This window comes from Monodelphis domestica, chromosome 7 (genome assembly GCF_027887165.1).
Source record: "Monodelphis domestica isolate mMonDom1 chromosome 7, mMonDom1.pri, whole genome shotgun sequence".
Lineage (NCBI taxonomy): Eukaryota > Metazoa > Chordata > Mammalia > Didelphimorphia > Didelphidae > Monodelphis > Monodelphis domestica.
Window position 1 is genome coordinate 265,646,256 of NC_077233.1, and position 19,111 is coordinate 265,665,366.

The following is a 19,111-nucleotide window of genomic DNA, read 5'->3' on the forward strand; positions in this document are numbered from 1 at the left end:
GTGTTTCTTTTCGTTTGCTCTTGTCTCTCTCTGGCACCCTTCCCCTAAGAAACTATCTTTTCTAGAATCTTCTACTTTAAATGCTAATACCAAAAGAGCTCATAGAGCACATCTTTTTTTAGTCCAATCCTTATGCTTTATTGTGGGGAAAACTAAGACCCAAGATACCACACAGTGAACTGATGTCAGGTTTGGGGCTCAGGTATCCTGATTTCTAGTCCATAATTCTTTATTTCATTTCTCCTTATTATTTGTGTCTCTCTTCTGCTGAGTTCTATCAAAAGAAAGTAAGACTAGGCCAGAAGTGCTTTTGAGTTCTGAGAAGGACAGAGAAGCTAGACAGCTGTCAGGCCATTTTGGAAACATTGACCCATTTTGGAAGCATTGAAAGAAGTCATCTGGCGAATCTAGCCGTGGAAACTAGTAACAGGCTGACATCACTTTCATTCTGTCTACATAGCTCCTTTCATCACACTGGTATTCTTCCCAGCTCAACAAACATTTATTAAAACACCTACTGTGGGAGGCAGCTAGGTGACTCAGGGGGTTGAGTCAGACCTGAGATGAGAGGTCCTAGGTTCCAATGTGGCCTCAGACATTCCCTAGCTGTGTGACCTTGGGCAAGTCACAGCCCCCATTGCCTAGCCCTTACCGATCTGCCTTAGAATCAATACAGAAGGTAAGGAACAAACCTCCTCTGTGCCAAGCACAGTGCTAAGAGCTGAGGAGACAGATAAAAGTGCAAACCATCCCTGCCTTCAAGAGTTTGCCATAATGGTCTGCCACCTGCTTTTGCTCTGTATAGACACTGCGGTGAGGAGCACACTGGCCAGCGGTCTTTTTTTCATTTCTGGCACTGTTTCCTGGATGTGGTCTCTTTGATACCAATATACTTGTACCCTCGAAGAGCAAATATCACCTGTGCACCCATAAGTGGGAATGAGTCCCCCCCCCCCCGGATTATGATAAGAGCCCATACCACATGGTGTCCTGGCTCAGGATGCATAACATTTAAGCAGGACCCAATAGGTTTGGCTTATCTGTTGCCAGCCCATTCTGGGGCCTGGAGAAGGCATTGTGTCCTGGGTCAGATGTGTGTCATACAACTTATACAAACTCACTTCTCCTTCACCCAGTCTAATAGTTGAAAGTCTGATGCTTTGTTTATTAGCTGTGTGACCTTTGAAAAGTCACTTAGCCTGTCTGAGCCTCAGTTTCCTCATTTGCCAAGGGGAGCTAACAATCCCAGCCTTGTCTACAGGCAAAGGTCTTGTGAGGAACAAATGAGGTAAGGGATGTGCCAGTTTCTCATAAATTGTAAACTTTGTAAATTGTACCCAGTGAAGTCATATGATAATGACGACAGTGATGATGATGATGATGATACCAAGGATACTCCCTGTCCTAAGAAGAAGGACCAGAAATGGGGACAGCACCATGAATGACTAGATGCTTTTCCAACAGAGCCAAGACCATCCCTTGAAACAAAATCATCCAGGCTTTGATGACTGATAATCTCCCCATTGTCTGTCTCCCATCTGAGGGAACAGTTAGTCTCTAGGCTCAATCATCTGCTTTCTCCTGCCTCGTTGTTCCTGTCAAAGAAAACCTTTCAGTCAAGATTTCAGTTGTGTCCCAGTTTCCATTTCCTGGTGCTCCCTCGAGAGATGTCAGGCGAGGGCAAGGAGAATTGGCTCCTATTCCAAGTCCACCCCGTTGGGTCCCTAGGGAGAAAAAGTGGGAAGTAGCCATGGGCTACTGGAGGGAATTCGGTGGTCTCTGCTCAGTAGCTTCAGTGGACTTCCTTTGCCACCATACTGATTTCTGTTTTGTGAGAGTGAGCTTTGAGACAGAGAGAGCCTTCTGTCTCCTACTGTGTGCCCCCTACAGCCTGGACAAGCTGGGCATAAAGATGCTCTGAGTAGGAGCACCTTGAGCGCGGCATTGGCAGAGGCACCTGGCATTCAGAATCTCTCAGCCGCCGCCGCCAGATCCCTGGGAGCAGGAGCTCGACTTGCAGGGAAGGAAGGAAGGCATCCTTTTCAGACGTGTTTCTGTTTGTCAGTGTCTCCCTTAAGGTTCAGTCACCAGAGCGAGATCCTCTTCTTCATTCTGAGGCCGGGTGTTAAGCCTCAACCCGTCTTGTCTGCTCTTCCCAGTTTCACAGCACTCTCCGTGTCTCCAGGGCTCCTCAGGCATGAACCATGCCCCGGGTTTCTTTTCAGTGATGCAAAGAAAAAGCAACAAATACCCTCTGCCCCCAAGAAGCGTGCTCCTTAATGGGGGGGACATCGTGTCCATAAAGGTGGACCTAGAGAAGGTGGAGTGACCCCAGTTAGGAAGGCAGTCTCAGCCTGGAGGACTGGGAGAGGCCTCCCGTGGCAGGCTGGGTTTGATCTGAGTCTTCAAAGAAAGCCAGTTTCTAAGGAGTGCAAGTACGGAGGGGAGCATCTCAGGTAGGGGGGCCGGTGAGGCCTGCACACAGAGATGGAGCAGTGGACTTAAGGAGCATCAAGCAGGACAGTATGGCAGGCCTGTAGAATTCACGGAGGAAGACAACTTTACCAAACACACTTCATCTTGGAAGTATTCCAGAGCTTGAAAGTTTGGAGGCCATGGAAGCCTGAGAGGGTGGTGTCCGTGGGTCAGTATGGTCAGACACGCTTCTGGAAAATCACTTTGGCAGCTGCAGGGGACGGGCTGGAGCTGAAGAGATTCTTGAGGCAAGGAGCCCAAGGCAACTGTAATCATCCAAGGGACAGACCAGATATCCAAGATGGTGGAGAGAAGGGTTCTCTTTAAGCAAGTCTTCTAGCTAAGCCCCAGAGGCCCAGCAGGGATGACCATTGAGCCTCTAACCGCCATTGGACTATATAGGCGGGTCTCCTTTTTTGGACTTCTCTGGGATTTATAATTCATTTATCCTGGATAGACTCAAGTCGCCTCCAGAAGCACAGAATTCAGCGTGGAGAGGTCCTGAAAAGAGTTTGCGTGATAGGCGTAGATATCGAGATCTTTATGGAATCCTCTTGATGATTTGATCGTTTTGGCGATGGCTGGCGGAGACCAGGGGCCCTTACCCAAGAAGCCCCAGAACTCCCCAGCTTTGGCAGTGGCTTTTCCGTGAAGTACCACAGTCCCACGTCACAGGTGGGGACCCCAAACTACCAAGTAAGGGAAAGAGCCTAGCCAGTCATAAAGTGAACCGGCCAGATGCAGACCTCTGGACCTGTAGCTTCATCTTGTGATTGCTGCCAAGCCACGCTGTCCCCTGCTGAGCTACTCCAGCTACACTTTGCCATCCATCCCCGATAACATTTATGAGGGCCCTTTCGGCTTATGACGAGGCAAGGAGTCGAAAGGAGATGTCAGTTTAATTGGGTACAAAGGGTGTCGTTCACTGCTCTTAGAAACTCTCTAGGGTGGATCCCAGTTCCGCCCGGCTGATTTGGGTCCCCTTTCTCTAAGAGAAGACTTGGGGTTACTGTTGGAGGCTGCTACGTTCACGTAGCTCATTCGGGATTTGGGCTCAAACAAAACTGGTTCAAGCCCTTGGTCCAAGCCCAGACTCCCCCCCCCCCCCAAAGAAAACAGTCTAAGACAAATAGGTGTGACCCAAGCCAAGATTAGGGCTGTGTATTTAGTACCAGGGCAAACTGGCATTAAGGGCATGCGTGGCCTATCTCTCGGCCATGAATACTCTCTACCTCGGGCAGCCCTGACCACAGCCCAGATCACAAGACTGCTCACCGGGGGTAGCGACGCCACCTGAGATCTCAGCGGAATGGGAGCTCCCAGGGGAGGAAACCCCCTCCCCCAGCATTCAGGCCACCCTCCAGAGCAGCGGCGGATCCCTCCAGCACCTCACGCGGACTCCGAAGGGCACAACTTAGTATTATTGGCGGGGTGGTGTGCTTCTGCTTGTTTTGCTTCTCACTTCCCAGTTCGTTTTCATCCGGTCTGGACACCGGAGAGTTGAAGTGCCTAGAGACGTGCCGCTAGTTTGTGGCAGAGGCACCACTTGACTCCATTCAGCCATTTATCCACTACAGCACGCGCGCTAAGTGGCCCCAAAGCAGAGCTACATTAGGTTTGGGTGGGCTGGGGCCCAGGCCCCCAGCATGAACCCAGCAGTCATGGAGAAAACGCTGCAGGGCGGGAGTTGGGCAGCCCTGCCGCGCTCCTGGGAAGCCCCTTTTGGCCTCGGTGCCATTAGATGTGGCTGTCAGCCCTTCCTTCAGCCAGAGGAAGAGGGTTACTCCCGTTATAGCATTCAGACTTTGCAGAGGAAGGCAGGGCCCAGACGGATACTCCTGCCACATTTGCACCCTGCATCCCTGTCACAGACACATCCCTTGGTCTCATTGCTCCAGAAGGCGAGAAGGTTCACCTGGAAGGGATTTTCTTTCTCTTTTTCTCTTGAGGGGTTGAGGTGGCCGTAGTGTTTGTACAGGGAAGGATCTCACCAGAGCAAGCTGCTTTTCTCTCCTCGTTCCCTCGGACAACTGCTGGTTGTGTGCCTTGTCAGTTTATTGTTCTACCGTTTTTTTCATGGTAGGGGCCTCTCGCTGGAAAGAAATACCGGGGGATTGGGGGGTGATGGAGCTTAACAATGCTGCTTTGTACTCCGTCTACTTTTCACCCCCCTCTCAGGAGCTAGAAGACTGCAGACATTACCTCATTAACCCAGCCAACCTTAGTGGGGAGGAAAGGCTGGCCTTACTAGGGAGGCCCAGTAGGAGGCTGCTTCAGGAAGGCCCTTCACCCCGTGCTCTGCCAGACCTGAAACTCCTTTACTAGAAGAAGGAGACTTTTATTCCACAAACATGGGTCTTAAAGGGCAAACTCCGCTGGGCGAAGGGCACACACAGCGTGTGACTGATGTTCACGCTGAACCAGGAATGAGGGCCAGAAGATCTCAGAGTTAGACTTGATAGGGGAGGACGCCCCAAAGCCACCCGTGTATGGAAGAAGAGGAGACAGACAGCGGAGGGGAGAAAACGGGGGAGAGACTAAGACCAAGCGCTACCTCCCCGTTTTGTCAACTTTCCCCTCTTTTTGAAGAGGAGTTCAGAAAAGCTCAGTCCCCAGCTGTCTGCATCCTGACAGCTTAAGTATTCTCTCATAGGACAGACATTCAAGAAATGACAGACAAGCTCAACATGACGCACACAAGTCTGCTCTGTGGTTGTAACAGTGGCAGCAACACACGTCTGGGAAATCCCTTCCCAAGACCGCTTTGTTCCTACTTCCAACCCCCAAGTGTGGTTCCATGCCTGGTACAAAGTCGCAAAAGCTAATTGCCTTGGAAGAAAGCCAACTCCCTGCCCTGTTTGCTTAAAGCCACAGAGGCTTATGTACAAGGAGTTCGCTTATCTCCATATCCCATGCAGGGGGCAGGGTCGTGGGCGCTGGATTTTGAAACCCTCTTAAGGAATCTGCTGGAAGCATCTGAAGGGACTAAATAGCTCGAAACAGAAAAGTCCTGGACAGATCTTCTATATTGTCTAGGAACGGTCAGAAGGGGGATTTGAACCCAGATCTTCCTAACAGGATTCTATCCACTGGTCACACTCTTAGTAACTAGCACAACACATTTTTTGCTTATAATAAATAGATGATAAATGCTAAATTAAAACACATCCACATTTGACAGTAAAACAGTTTTCTAGCTGATGGGTATGATTGTGAGAGGAATTCGCCTCGTTCTGCTTGACCCCCAAAAGACAGAACTAGGGCCATTGGGTTGATTTAAGGAACATTTCAGAGAAGAGCTCTTCGGAAGCCGAAGCTCTGGAGGGTTGTGGGCTTTTTCTTGGGTGTCTTGTTCAGGCCTGATTGGCAATAGAGGGCCTCTGAGGTCCCTTTAGCCCTGGGGTTCTGGGTGATGTCCACAGGAAAAGAAGCAGGATGGTGAGGAAACTGGAGCTCAGGCTCTAGAGGATCATTTGAAAGAGATTTACATAAAGCCTCACCCATAGTAGGTGCTTAATAAATGTTGGTTGATGGTTGTTTGAACTTGAAGCATTTAGCCTGGAGAAGAGAAGACTTGGGGAAGCCGTGCTAGATGCAGACCTGTGTGTGGCCAGCTCCAGATGACGGAGGGAGGACCAGTGTGTCCAAGGAACAGGAAGGTAGATAGGCTCAGCCGGAGAAGAACTTTATAACTGGAGTCGACTAACAATGAAAGACTGCTTTGTGGCAGTGATAAGTTTATGGAGGGCAGAGACTTGTGTCCATTTCATCTTAGCATCCCGAGTAAGCACAAAACACGTTTGTCGAATTTAATTAAGCTAAGGTAGTAAGTCCCATGTTATAGGAAATGTTCAAGCAAAGATGGATGATGACCTTCCACCTAGTCGTGATGCTATAAATGAGATTCTTACATTGAGTCGGAAGTTGGAAGAGGAGATTCTGAAGATCTTTTCAAACTTTTAGACTCTAGTTCGATCAATGACACCAGAAAAAAGCCTCTCCACTCCAGGACTAGACCACCCTTTCATGGGTTTTTCCCCCTTTAAAACTCTTACCTTCTGTATTAGAATCAATACTGTGTGTTGGCTCCAAGGCAGAAGAGCAGTAAGTGCTGGGAAATGGGATTTAAGTGACTTGCCCAGGGTCACACAGTGAAGAAGTGTGAGTGTAGATTTTAATCCAAGACCTCCTATCTCAAGGACTGGCTCTCAATCCCCTGAGCCACCTATCTGCTTGCTCCCCTTTTCATGTTTTGAAGAACTTCAGAGGAACCCAAGAAGAGATATTGATCAGTGATGGCATCTCTCTCTCTCTCTCTCTCTCTCTCTCTCTCTCTCTCTCTCTCTCTCTCTCTCTCTCTCTCTCTCTCTTTCTCTTTCTCTTTCTCTCCCTCTCTCTCTCTCCTCTTTCTCTTTCTCTCCCTCTCTCTCCCTCTCTCTCCCTCTCCCTCTCCCTCTCCCTCCCTCTCCCTCTCCCTCTCCCTCTCCCTCTCTCCCTCTCCCCCTCCCCCTCCCCCTCTCCCTTTCCCTCTCCCCCTCTCCCTCTCCCTCTCCCTCTCCCTCTCCCTCCCTCTCCCTCTCCCTCTCCCTCTCTCTCTCTCTCTCTCTCTCTCTCTCTCTCTCACTATTACAAGAAGTCAGGAGATGATACTTTGGAAGTAATCCTGTTACTCTTGAATACCCTCCAGAAACTAGGGACAGCTGTTTCCAACCAAAAAGGTTCATATCCTTTCTGGAACAAAGCATGCAAGCCTTTGAAGGCCATGTTCTAGCAAAGTCAGTCTATAGCATTTGTGCTTCAATCCTCTTCAGCCCTATGGGCACCTAATCAATGCTTCATGATTAATTCATTGATTCTGCCAACAGGTATCCTTCAAAAAGGAAAATGCATTAACAGGGAACACAGGTCCCAACAGGGATATCATAGCCAAGTTCATTTTAGTTCCCATTACGTTCAGCTGCTGTCAAATCCCCCAAACAGGTTGACCTTCATTTCCCAAGTAATAATAAAAGATAGCCAGCTGCTCCCCAGAAGAAGCTGCATTCTGGTAATAGGAGCGCCCACAGCTCCCTGGTCTTTGCAGTTGAGAGCATACAAAGGACCTTTTTAGGTGACTAAGTGTCTTGCTTTTTGCCAGCCATTTTTCTGGCTTCCCACACAGCTTTTAAACAGCTCTATCCTGGGTGGGCCAAACAAATATAATAAAATACCTAAATTAATTTACTTATTCAGTGCCACACCTATCAAACTACCAAAAACCTATTTTATAGAAATAACAAAATTTATCTGGAAGAACAAAAGGTAAAAAATATCAAGTGAACTAATGAAATAAAAAAAGTGAAGGCAGGTGGTCTAGCCAGTACCAGATCTTAAACAGTAGTATAAAGCAGTAATCATCAAGACAATCTGGTCCTGACTAAGAAATAGAAGGGTGGATCAATGGAATAGACATGGGGTAAATGACCTCAGCAATCTAGTGTTTGATAAACCCAAAGATCCCAGCTTTGGGGATGAGAACTCACTATTTGACCAAAACTGCTTGGAAAATTGGAAAATAATATGACAGAAATTAGGTTTAGATCAATATCTCACACCCTATGCCAAAGTAAGGTAAAAAATGGAGATATGATCTAAACATTAAGAATGATATAAGTAAATTAGAGGAACATAGACTTGTTTACCTCTCAGATCTATGGAGAAGGGGAAAATGTATGACCCAGAGATAGAGAACAATTCAAGATGTAAAATGAAAATTTTTGATTATATTAAATTTAAAAGATTTTGTACAAACAAAACCAATATAACCAAGATTAGAAGGGAAGCAACAAACTGGAGAAAAATTTACAATAAATTTCTCTGATAAAGGTCCAATTTCTCAAATATATAAAGAACTAAGTCAAATTTATAAGAAACCAACTCATTCCCCAGTTGATAAATGGTCAAAGTATACGAATAGGCAGTTTTCAGATGAAGAAATCAAAGCTATCAATAATCATATGAAAAAATGTTGTTAGTCCCTCTTGATTAGAGAAATGCAAATTAAAACAACTATGAGGTATGACAGTAAAGGAAGATAATAAATTTTCAAGGGAGTGTGGCAAAATTGGGACACTAATGCATTGCTGGTGGAGTTGTGAATTGATTCGACCATTCTGGAGGGCAATATGGAATTATGCCCAAAGGTCTATAAAAGAATGCATACCTTATGATCCAGCAATACTACTCCTAGGTCTGTATGCCAAAGAGATAAAAAAAAATTGGAAAGGACCTGTGTGTACAAAACATATTTATAACTGCACTTTTCATGGTGGCAAGGAATTAGAAACTAAAGGGATGTCCCTCAGTTGGGGAATGTGAACAAAATGTGGTATATGATGGTGATGGAATAATATTGTGCTATAAGGAATGATGAACAGGATGATTTCAGAAAGAAATTGGAAAGACTTACATGAACTGATCCAGAGTGAAATAAGCAGAACTAGGAGAACATCATATACAGTAACTGAGATACTATGGAATGATCAAATGTGATAAACTTTGCTACTAACAGCAACACAGTGATCCAAGACAATTCTAAGGGACTTATGACAAAGAATACTATCCATCTCCAGAGAAAGAACTGTAGGAGTAGAAATGCAAATGAAAATATGATTTATCACTTGTTTATTTGACTATATGATTTGGGGTTGGGGTTTTGTAAGATTATTCGCTTACAAAAATGAAAAATGTGGAAATATGTTTTGAGTTATAATATATGCATTAGCCAGATTGAATTGCTTGTCAACTCTGGGAGTGGGGAGGGAGACAACATGCATCATACAACTTTGGAAAACATCAGTGGAAATTTGTTATTAAAACAAAATAAAGCCAAAAAAAATTTAAGCAATTTAAAAAAATCCTAGTTCTATCTTAAATGACACAATCATGGACCAGAGTTTAAAGCCCCTACCTCATACTCACTTTCATCTAAAATGGGGGTCATAATAGCACCTACATCTTAGGGTTGTTATGGGGATCAAAGGTGATCACACATGTAAGGCATTTTGAAAACCTTAAAGCAGGGGTCCCCAAACTATGGCCCACGGGCCATATGCAGCCCCCCCAAGGCCATTTATCTGGCCTCCACCACACTTCCAGAAGAGGCACCTCTTTTGTTGGTGGTCAGTGAGAGGAGCACAGTATGTGGTAGCACCGCAAAGCTAGTACTATTTCCGGTGACATAATCCTTTGCATGGTGCCCTGTTCTGAGAGTAACTGAATGAGAACGAGGCACTGCACAAAAGGATTATGTGGCTGCACAATGGAAGATGTCTGCATGGTGAGCAGTGATCTGGGGGGAGGGGATTCCACACTGTGTATACGGCTGTCCGCAAGGTATGACAGGCCCATCCCAGCCAGCACTGCAGCCTCTGCTATCCCAAATAGCGCTATACAGATTTGTTCATTGTTTTTTAATAGTCCGGCCCTCCAGCGGTTTGAGGGACAGTGAACTGGCCCCCTGTGTAAAAAGTTTGGGGACTCCTGCCTTAAAGCACTGTAAAAATGTTAGCTCTTATCATTATGATTTTGAAAAGACCTATCCAAGGAGCCACTGAGCCAATCACAGTATTTCTGATCTTTTCTGCTTAAATGTATGGGAGATATGGAAGTTAAAGAGGGCTAGGGAGATTGTGAGCATCTACCTCACATGGGTCTTGTGAAATCCAAATGGAAATATATAGGCCAAACACTTGCCAACCCCAAATCACCATATACATATCAGTTATTATTATTAATATGATTCTTGTTGTTGTTGGAGAATGGCAATGTGACCTCTTGGTAGAGGACTGACTTTGGAATCAGTCAATCAGCATGCATTTTAAGCACTTCTATATGCCAATCCCTGTGGCACGGGAGATGCAAGCACAAAAAACAAGATGGCCCCAGCCTTCCAGAAGCTTATGTAGTACTGGAAGCTATAACATGTTCCTGGGAAGATAAGGGTTGAAATCCAGTCTCTGACACTTACTGACTTTGATCCTGGGCAAGGCTCTCTCAGTGCCTCAGTAAATTTTCTAAGACTGTAAGTTACCGTGAGCTGACAAGCTGTGTGCTATCAAAGATACACTGGTGGAGAGATTTTCTAATAATAACAATAGCTAGCAATTATATAGCTCTTTCAGCTTTGCAAAGCACTTTACACATATCTTATTTGATCTTCACAACAATCCTGGGAAGCAAGTGCTATTATTACCTCCATTTTGCAGACAAGGAAACCGAGGCTTAAGTGGCTTGCTTAGGGTCATACAGCTACTAAGGCAAGATTTGAATTCAGGTCTCTTCCTGCCTCCTGGTCCAGTGCTCTGTCCACTGCACTGCCTAACTACACCAAGAGTACTCTTCACCAATGAAGTCACAAGTTCAGAAAAGAAAAGATTAGAGCAGTAGTTTGGAGTTAGACTGTGGAGGACCTGGAAGACTAAGTAAAGGAGTTTGTACTTTATCCATCAAGGAGCCTATCTAGGCTTGGGAGCAGAGGAGTGGTGCGATGACAGGGGAATTGGGAACAGCAGGATATATGGGATTGGATTGTCGAGGGAGCCAGTGGGGCAGAGAGGTGAGCTGAGAGGCTTTGGCAGAGCCCACGTAGGAGTGGACAAGGCCTGAGCCTGTGTTCCTCTGTCCTGATGTTTGCTGCTGTTCTGGTCAGAGCAGCATGGCCGAGGTAGAAAGAAACAGCTGTTGGTTGGGGGGTGGGGGGGTTTGGGGGAGGCTGGCAGCCTGGCCTTGATGCCTCACCTTCTCTCTCATTTGATCTGAAGGCCTTTGGGACCAACCTGATGGCCTTTCATTCATCACCCCAATTTCTCTTTCCTTCCCACAGAATCTGAGAGTCCGGAGCATCGGAGGAACGGAATTTTTCACACGTTCAGCTACCAAGTTCAAAGGAGCCCTGGCCCAGAAATTCATGTTTGTGGATGGCGACCGAGCGATGTGTGGCTCCTACAGGTGACTCCTGGGGCGGAATTTTCTCCAGTTCTTTGAGATCGCTGCTCACAGAGCTAGTTTTTCAGAACTCCAGAAGCCAGAGAGGGGGATGTGAAGATTAGCTTTGGGGGCGGGAGCTTGGGCTGCGGACAGATGAGCTCTCCCATGTCACGGTGACTCCTCCTTGCTCCCCCTCATCCCAGCTCTTTCAGCTTGAGCCCTGGCACCAGGCTTTCATTGTACTTCTAATCTAGTCTTGCAACACTCTAGACATTCCTCTCCTGGGAAAGTCTCGACGAAGGCATCCCTGTTCCCCAGTTGCTGATGCCCGAGCTCCCCAGCCAAGCCTGGCTCTGTGACACCCTCTTCAGACAGCGATTCTTCTTGTGGCTGATCTCAGGGCCTCCCGAGCAGCCCCCCTCCTGTCATGGGGCCTAGGAGGCGCACACAGGGCTCGTACTCGCTGTCTTCCTGCTTCAGTGAGGGTGGGAGGGAGGGGAAGCGCCTCCCATTCGGGTAGGGATCTGTGCTCTAGAAAGGACTTCCAGAACCTTCTCCAGCAGCCCCAGGAATGAGACCCCGTGTGAACCAATGAGGCCTCCTCCAGCTCGTACAGGGGCCGGTCCTGGAGCCAAGCTGGAGCCAGCTCTCCCCTTCCAGGGACTCGTGCCCCTGCGCTGGCCTGTCCTCCCTGGGATGGTCTCAGGCTCAGTAAGAAGAGCCGGGTGTCCCGTGGGGGCCCCAGCAGCCCCTTTGTTCTCGACACCTGCCTCTCCTCACCTGCGAAGACTGTGGTCCGCTGACCTGGCGTTTATACGAACGGCAGCAAACAGCTGGGCATGGAGAGCCACTGGAAAGACAGTGCGAGGTCTCGGGACCCCTGCCAGCCCCCCCCCCGCCCCCACCCTCTCTCTCCCCGTACGTGAGCAGCTGGCTCAGGAGAGAGCCGCAAGCGCCTCCTCGGAGCTGGGGGGCTGATCCGAGCCTGCGGCAAGCGCATCTTGGATGATTAGCAAGTCCTCTCCCCTGCCCGGCCGTTCACTGAGGGCATTTCAGCCCCTTGCAGGATGGATCCGGAGTGAGGTCACTTGGGTTCCCATGGTGGTCAAGCGTCTTTCCCCCTCCTGGCCTCAGTGTTCTCCTCTGTGAAAGGAAGGGATGGGGCCGTCCCCTCCGCAGCTACCCTGATCTGTGTGCTCTGCGCCGCTCCATATAGCCGTGGTGCCCTCCCATCTCACTTTGCACGTCTTGCTTTTAGACCCAGTGCTAGGGGTGGCTCAGTCGATAGAGCTTTAGGCCTGGAGGTGGGAGGTCCTGGGTTCAGATGTGGCCTCAGACGCTTCCTCGCCCTTCAGCCCTATTGCCTGACCCTTTGCACTCGTCTGCCTTAGAAATGAGACTTGGACTTAATTCTAAGCCAGAAGGGAAGGGTTGTGTTGGGGGGTTTGGTTTTTAATTGGAGTATTTTCCCGTGATTGCACGACCCCTGTTCTGCCCCCCCCCAGCCACCAAGCCCTTCCGCTGGCTGACAGGCGGGTCAGCACTCAGTACCTTTGGGCCTGTTCCTCACTGGGTACGGTCCTTGAAACCCAAACCCACATCCACGCGCCGCAGGAACGAGTGATAGAGCAGCCGTTTCAGCAGGGAGGCGCTGAGGGGAAGGGAGGCCCGGTGAGCCCTTAGGGAAGCCCCCCCCCCCCCCACGACTGACCTCCTTTGCTTTGCGTTCCAGCTTCACGTGGTCAGCCGCCAGGACAGACCGGAACGTGATCTCGGTGCTGTCGGGCCAGGTGGTGGAGATGTTCGACAAGCAGTTCCAGGAGCTGTACCTCATGTCCCAAGGGGTCAGCCTCAAGACGGTTCCCATGGAGAAGGAGCCCGAGCCCGAGCCCATCATCCTGCCCACCGTCATCCCGCTGGCCCCGTCCGGCACCGTAGCCAAGAAGCTCATCAACCCCAAGTACGCCCTGGTGAAGGCCAAGAGCGCGGACGAGATCGCCAAGGCCTCCTCCGAGAAGCAGGAGGCCGGGCCGGCCCCCAAGGGTGAGGGCAAAGGCAGGGGGCTGGGCCACCCGCTGGCCGAGCGGCCCGGCGACTTCCTGGAGCAGCCGCTGCCCGTCCACCCCGGGCTGCTGAACATGGAGCGCGCCAACATGTTCGACTACCTGCCCACGTGGGTGGAGCCCGACCCCGAGCCTGGCAGCGACATCCTGGGCTACATCAACATCATCGACCCCAACGTATGGAACCCGCAGCCCAGCCAGATGAACCGCATCAAGATCTGCGACTCCTCCCAGGCCGCGGCCCAGTACAGACTGCTGCAGAGGCGGCAGAGCCAGGAGGTGCTCGGTCCCAGGGTCGCCCCGCCTCCTGAGCCGCCGGCCCCTGCGGAAGCCACCAAGAGCCCGCCTGCCTCCCCCCGCGCGGAGCCCGGCCCCACGGCCAGGGACCGCGGAGCCTGGGCCGAGAACTGCCACCCGCGGGCTGGGCACGAGCAGGACGGCGCGGACACCAAGCCCGTGCCCAAGCCCAGGACGGTGCACGTCACGGACTTGGTCACGAAAGGCAGCGCGCAGGACGGCGGCCCCGGCTGCCAGGCTGGGGGACCCGGAGAAGAGGGGCCACTCCAGCCCGAAGGGCCTCCGAACGGCACGACCTACAGAGGCCACGAGGACGCGGGCCAGAGCGGCAGCGCCGGGCACCCCAAGCTCCTGCGGCAGCTGTCCGTGTCCCACGAGGCCCCGGGGACCCCCAACGGCCTCGGCGCCGAGGAGGAGGACGACGACGACGACGACTACGTGACCCTCAGTGACCAGGACAGTTTCTCAGGTGGCTCCACCAACAGCCGCCACCGACAGTCTGCGGCGTCCTCCGTGTCGGACGAGTACTTTGAGGTGAGGGACAACTTCGCCCAGCTCCGGAGGCGCCACTCGGAGCACGTCCCCAACGGGGCGGGTCACGCGCGACCCCTGTACAGGAAACTGAGTGAGCCCCACATGAGCCGGGGGACGTTCATGAGTCCCCTGAGGGGTCCCCCGTGGCTGCAGAGCTCGGGGGCAGAGGATGAGTATGGCAGGAAGAGAAACAGCAGCAAAGAGGAAATTAAACAGGACAGCGCCAAGGCTTATGCTAGCCCTGCGACCCAGGTAGGATGGCGTCTTCAGGTGCATGAGAAAGGGGCCTGCCCTCCCCCCAAGTCCCCAGCTTAGAGCCCCTGTGCCAGGGCCCTCCCCCCCAGAGGTCTGGGGATTCCCGTGTTCCCCACACATTGAAGGTGCCCCATCTTCAACAGAGCATTTGAAAAGGGCCCTTTGGGTTCCTGCAGATTTCTTTCATGACCTTCCCTGGACACGTAAGAGTACGAAGGTGGCTCTCACAGTCCCCTAGAAAAGCACTCCCAGAGCCTGCTCTCCTGCCCACCGCCAGTGCCGTCCTGTTCCAGACCTTCACCCCATAGTTCCAGCCTGGCGTCGGTCACTACTCACCCAGCAGGGCAGAGTCGCAGTAGAGAAAGGGAATGGTGCCATACCTGGGTACAGGGCCCGACTAATCATGCCTGGCATGATGATGAGGATCATGGGCAGCATCTTTAGGTAGCTGGCAAGGATCGAGCCTGCCTTGGCATGATTCAGGTTCCTGGCAGAAAGGGACCTCTGTACTATGACCTGGGGAAAGGCAGGAGAGAAAAGACGCTGTTGGGCACAGGCTGGCGTGGAGGACCCGGTCCTTGTGGAAGATTTGCCAAACAAGCTCGTGGAGCTCCCTCCTAAGATTCAGACGTCTGCCCCCCGCAGCCCCGTCCCCTCCCCTCCTCAGGGCTAACATCACGAGCTAGGGCCCGTGAGCTTCCCAGACCCCACCGCACCTCTGGTGGACCTGGCGACATTTTCCTGTCACTTCTGTGCCCGGAATCAATGGCACTTCGGGGCCTGCCACAGATGGCGGCCTGGGGCCAGGTCCTAGCGAAGGCCATAAGCAGACCACAACTTAAACATCGAAATGGATGCTTTCTAGCAAGGCAGCCCCTTAGGGAAGCTATGCAGGTCCAAAGGTTGCTGCCAAGAAGTGGTTGGCACTTCTCTTTGGGAACAGCCTTCAGGGCTTTACCAAAGAAACGCAATCTTATGATTTCATGGCCATGCCTCATTTTTTTTTATAATAGACATCCACCATCGTTTTTGGCTTTGGTCTCTAAAGGACTTTTAGTGCAGTTCCCAAATCAGATGTATCCTCAGAGGACCACGGTTTAGCCCCAGAAAAGATACTGCCAATACCAGATCCTCCTATATTGGTTTTTAGATACATTTGAGCAAAGTTAACACATTAAAATCAAAGCCTCTTCCAAAGCCTGAGGTGAAGGATGATACTCGTTTGGATGTACAAGTTCTAGTTTGTTTGTTAGACAATCAGTTCCCTTAATTTATGGTCATACCTAATATTCTTTTAAATCTTTAGATTTTTGTTTTGGTTTTGTTTTGGAAAATATGGTTATTTTTCATGAAATATGATTTATGTTAACATTAAACAATCTTTGCTCACCAAAATGGGTTCTAGCCCCACTAAACCTTCCATATCAGTAGCCTTCTGAACAGAGAACTTCCTCTTTTTTTGGTGAGCACCACGGAAAGAGCATCATTTTATCCGATCCTTTGGGTTTTCCCAGCCACTCTCTCAGTTAGCAATCATCCTTTGGCTTCAGTACTTTGAGTCTGTAGCCACCTTCTCCTTCAACCACGGTATGGACACATTTCTCCTCAAAGCACTAGACTCAGAGACCAGGGACGTGGCCCAATAGCCTTAAATCAGCTAAGAAGTAGAAATGTCAGAGGATGACTAGGATAAAACCCTAGAGAAGTTGAGGGAAACTTAAAGAAGAAATTCACCAAAAATGCTCCCCCAGGCTTAGGGGAAGTGACAGTATTCCAGGTTGCTAGGGAGATGAGCCTCCAGCAGGATCAGGCTTCAGTTTACTAAGAAGGAAGGACGCAGTCCCAGCTGGTTGTGACTTTCTTTGCTGACTGTATCCCAGAAGCGTGTGTGTATATGAGGAAACAAGTGGAGAGTAATGGCTAATGTCTAAGGCAGTCGTTTTCAAACTTTTTGGTTTCACAGCTCTTTTATACTCATAAATGATCAAAGATCTCAAAGAGTTTTGTTTTGGTGGATTATTCCCATTACCATATTAAGCATTAACACTGACAATTATTTTAAATTATCAATTGTTTAATGTTAACATAAATCATATTTTATGAAAAATAACCATATTTTCCAAAACAAAAATATTTAGATAGACAAGTGCTATAGTTTTATATATTTTTTGCAAATCCTTTTTATGTCTGGTTTAATAGAAGACAGCTGGATTCTCATTTCTACCCTTGCATCCAGTCTGTTGCAGTATGATTTTGGTTGAAATTTATGAAGAAAATAGGGCCTCAGAAAAGTGGGAAGTATTTTAGCAGAATGATTTCTTAATATTATTATGAAAATAGTTTTAGCTTCACAGACCCCCTGAAAAGAATACTTTGAGAACTGCTGGTCTAAGGCAATGTGATAATAGCAAAAAGAAACTGGAATTTGGGAGTGAAAGGCCTAGGTTTAAATGAGGCTCTGGCTTTAACTCTCTGGAGCCTCAGTTTCCTTTGTCAATAAAAATAGAGACGATATATGGATAACATTTACAAAGCACTTTTAAGTTTTGCAAAGTATTTTCCACATTCTGTCTCATTTGATCCTCACAACGGAGCCCAAAGAAGGATAGGTCGGTGCTATTAGTTTCTCCATTAGAAGAGGACCTTGAGATAAAAAAAGTAAGTGCCAGAACGTCCAGAGCTTGATTCAGTTTTCCTTTCCACATGGCTTGCCCAGGGACACCCAGCAATTAAGTAGCTGAGATAGGATTTGAGCCCAAGCCTCTGACTCCCAAGTCTAGCCCTTCATCTATGATGCAGGACTGATTCCTCATATGATCTGTCCCGTTTAACCAGAGTTGCAGTGAGATAATTTTTTTAAAAAGATTGATCAAAGTACTGTCTCATGACAGAGCACTGAATTTGGAGTCAGCAGACCTGGGTTCAAGCCTTTGCCTTGTGAAAGACAACTGTGTACCTTCACAGTTGGACAGTGTGGAGCAAGATGTTGAGGGGACCTTAGAGATCATCCAGACCAACTTCATGGCACAGATGAGGAAACCAAGACCCAGAGAGGTTGGCCAACTTCCCTGTGGTCCCATAGGTTATTCCCCTGAGAAGCTAGGCTGCCCCTCCTACGGACAAGACTCAAATGCAGAACCCGTGATTCCAAAGTCTGCAAACTGCCCAGAGGTACAGACATGTTAGCAGGGACTGTTACCCCGAGGGGCCCCGGTCCGCTCACAGATCCAGGTGGCAGAGAACACCCAGGAAGTGTCCACACACCTTCTGTTGTGCATCTGTTTCTTTGGAACATTCGGCACGCGCCCCAGTGTTCGGGTGTCACATCTCCAGGTGCTGGCTCCCCCCTCTCCCTGCCTCCCAGGCTACCAACGCCTTCTTGCCGCTGCACGGTTCGCTCCTTGGCTTGTCTCTGTTAGACAAACTGTTGGCATGGTGCTCCACAACATCGACTGTGAGGGTTTATAGCTTCGGCCTATGCCTTGATCTGGGAGGTACCGAGGCCTTCTGGACCCCAAGGAGGGAGGCCGGCCTCTAGTCAGGGGGTCTTTGAGAAGGGAGGAACCTCGTGGAAGATGGCGGGAGGTTTAATGGAGCGATAGTGCTTACAGAACACGCAGGAGCCCCGACTTCTGGTCTTCCCCCGTGGGCCAGCCAGCTTGCCCTTTGTGGCTCGGTATCCTCCCTGTAGAGCTAGGCGAGTGGACTGGATCGTGGCTTATTAACCCGGGTCCGTAACCCCTTTAACAAATACATTTCACTGGTCTTGCGAAGGAGACCACAGCTTTCACCCGAGCCCAGGGCGCAGAGCAGGCCAAGGCTGCACCCCAGGACTCCCCTCCCAGCTCTGGGATTGGCCTTCTCTGGGCAGCAGCCTTGCTTAGGAGGAGCTGCCTGGGGGTCAGCCAGATGGAGTCATCCCGCCTGGCCCTCTGCCCTCAGACTGACAGGGGATCAGAACTGCTCCCGCTGGGTGGACCTTTCTGTCTGAACCAGTCCTCCCTTGGCTAGCCAAGGAGTTACCCCTGAAAACGCTGACTCACTGGGCCTCCCTGGGAAACTCACTTGAATGCCGTCAGATCCAGGGAGGCCACGCCGGGGCCAAAGGTCGGAAGGCACCTGACAGGATGAGGCCCGTGTGAGATGAGTCACGTGACCTCTAGGGCAAGCTTGGCTCCGACTAGAAGCCAGGGCGACCCCAAACACCGGCCGCTCGGGCCGCCCCTTCTGGCCTCACAGAGCTCGCAGCCCTCCCCTCCTGCTCTGTCTCGCACCCGCCTAGACTGGCCTGTGCCCGCCTAGGAACCTCAGCAGTGTGCGCAGTCCGTGCCACCCACTGGCAGGGAAAGCGACCCAAAGTAGCGGCTCAGAGCGTCCTGGGCGTAGGATGGGGACCCCCTGCCTGCCCCGGCCGCTCTTCTGCCTTCCTCCCTTCTAAGATGGGCTTCTACAAGGAAAGAAAGGCCTTTGGAGTCTGAAACACAAACCAGTGAGAGCCGCGGCCTTGAGTGGAGGCCGTC

At 50.0% G+C, this 19,111-nt stretch overlaps 2 protein-coding genes across 3 annotated transcripts in view; one reads left to right on the plus strand and one right to left on the minus strand.

Annotated features, from left to right (window-relative positions):
- SLC5A10 (solute carrier family 5 member 10) overlaps nucleotides 1-19,111 on the minus strand; it is a 190,043-nt gene that overhangs the window by 97,526 nt on the left and 73,406 nt on the right. The window contains exon 9 of the mRNA XM_001362769.4: nucleotides 14,972-15,107. Within this exon, the coding sequence (XP_001362806.1) occupies nucleotides 14,972-15,107 (136 nt within the window). The remainder of the gene's footprint in view (nucleotides 1-14,971; nucleotides 15,108-19,111) is intronic.
- The window catches only part of FAM83G (family with sequence similarity 83 member G), a 59,960-nt gene that overhangs the window by 39,548 nt on the left and 1,301 nt on the right, over nucleotides 1-19,111 (plus strand). The window contains exons 4-5 of one of the 2 annotated variants that reach the window (XM_007497956.3): nucleotides 11,339-11,463; nucleotides 13,175-14,588. In XM_007497956.3, coding sequence (XP_007498018.1) covers nucleotides 11,339-11,463; nucleotides 13,175-14,588 — 1,539 coding nt within the window. The remainder of the gene's footprint in view (nucleotides 1-11,338; nucleotides 11,464-13,174; nucleotides 14,589-19,111) is intronic. The other variant, XM_007497957.3, reaches the window with a different exon arrangement.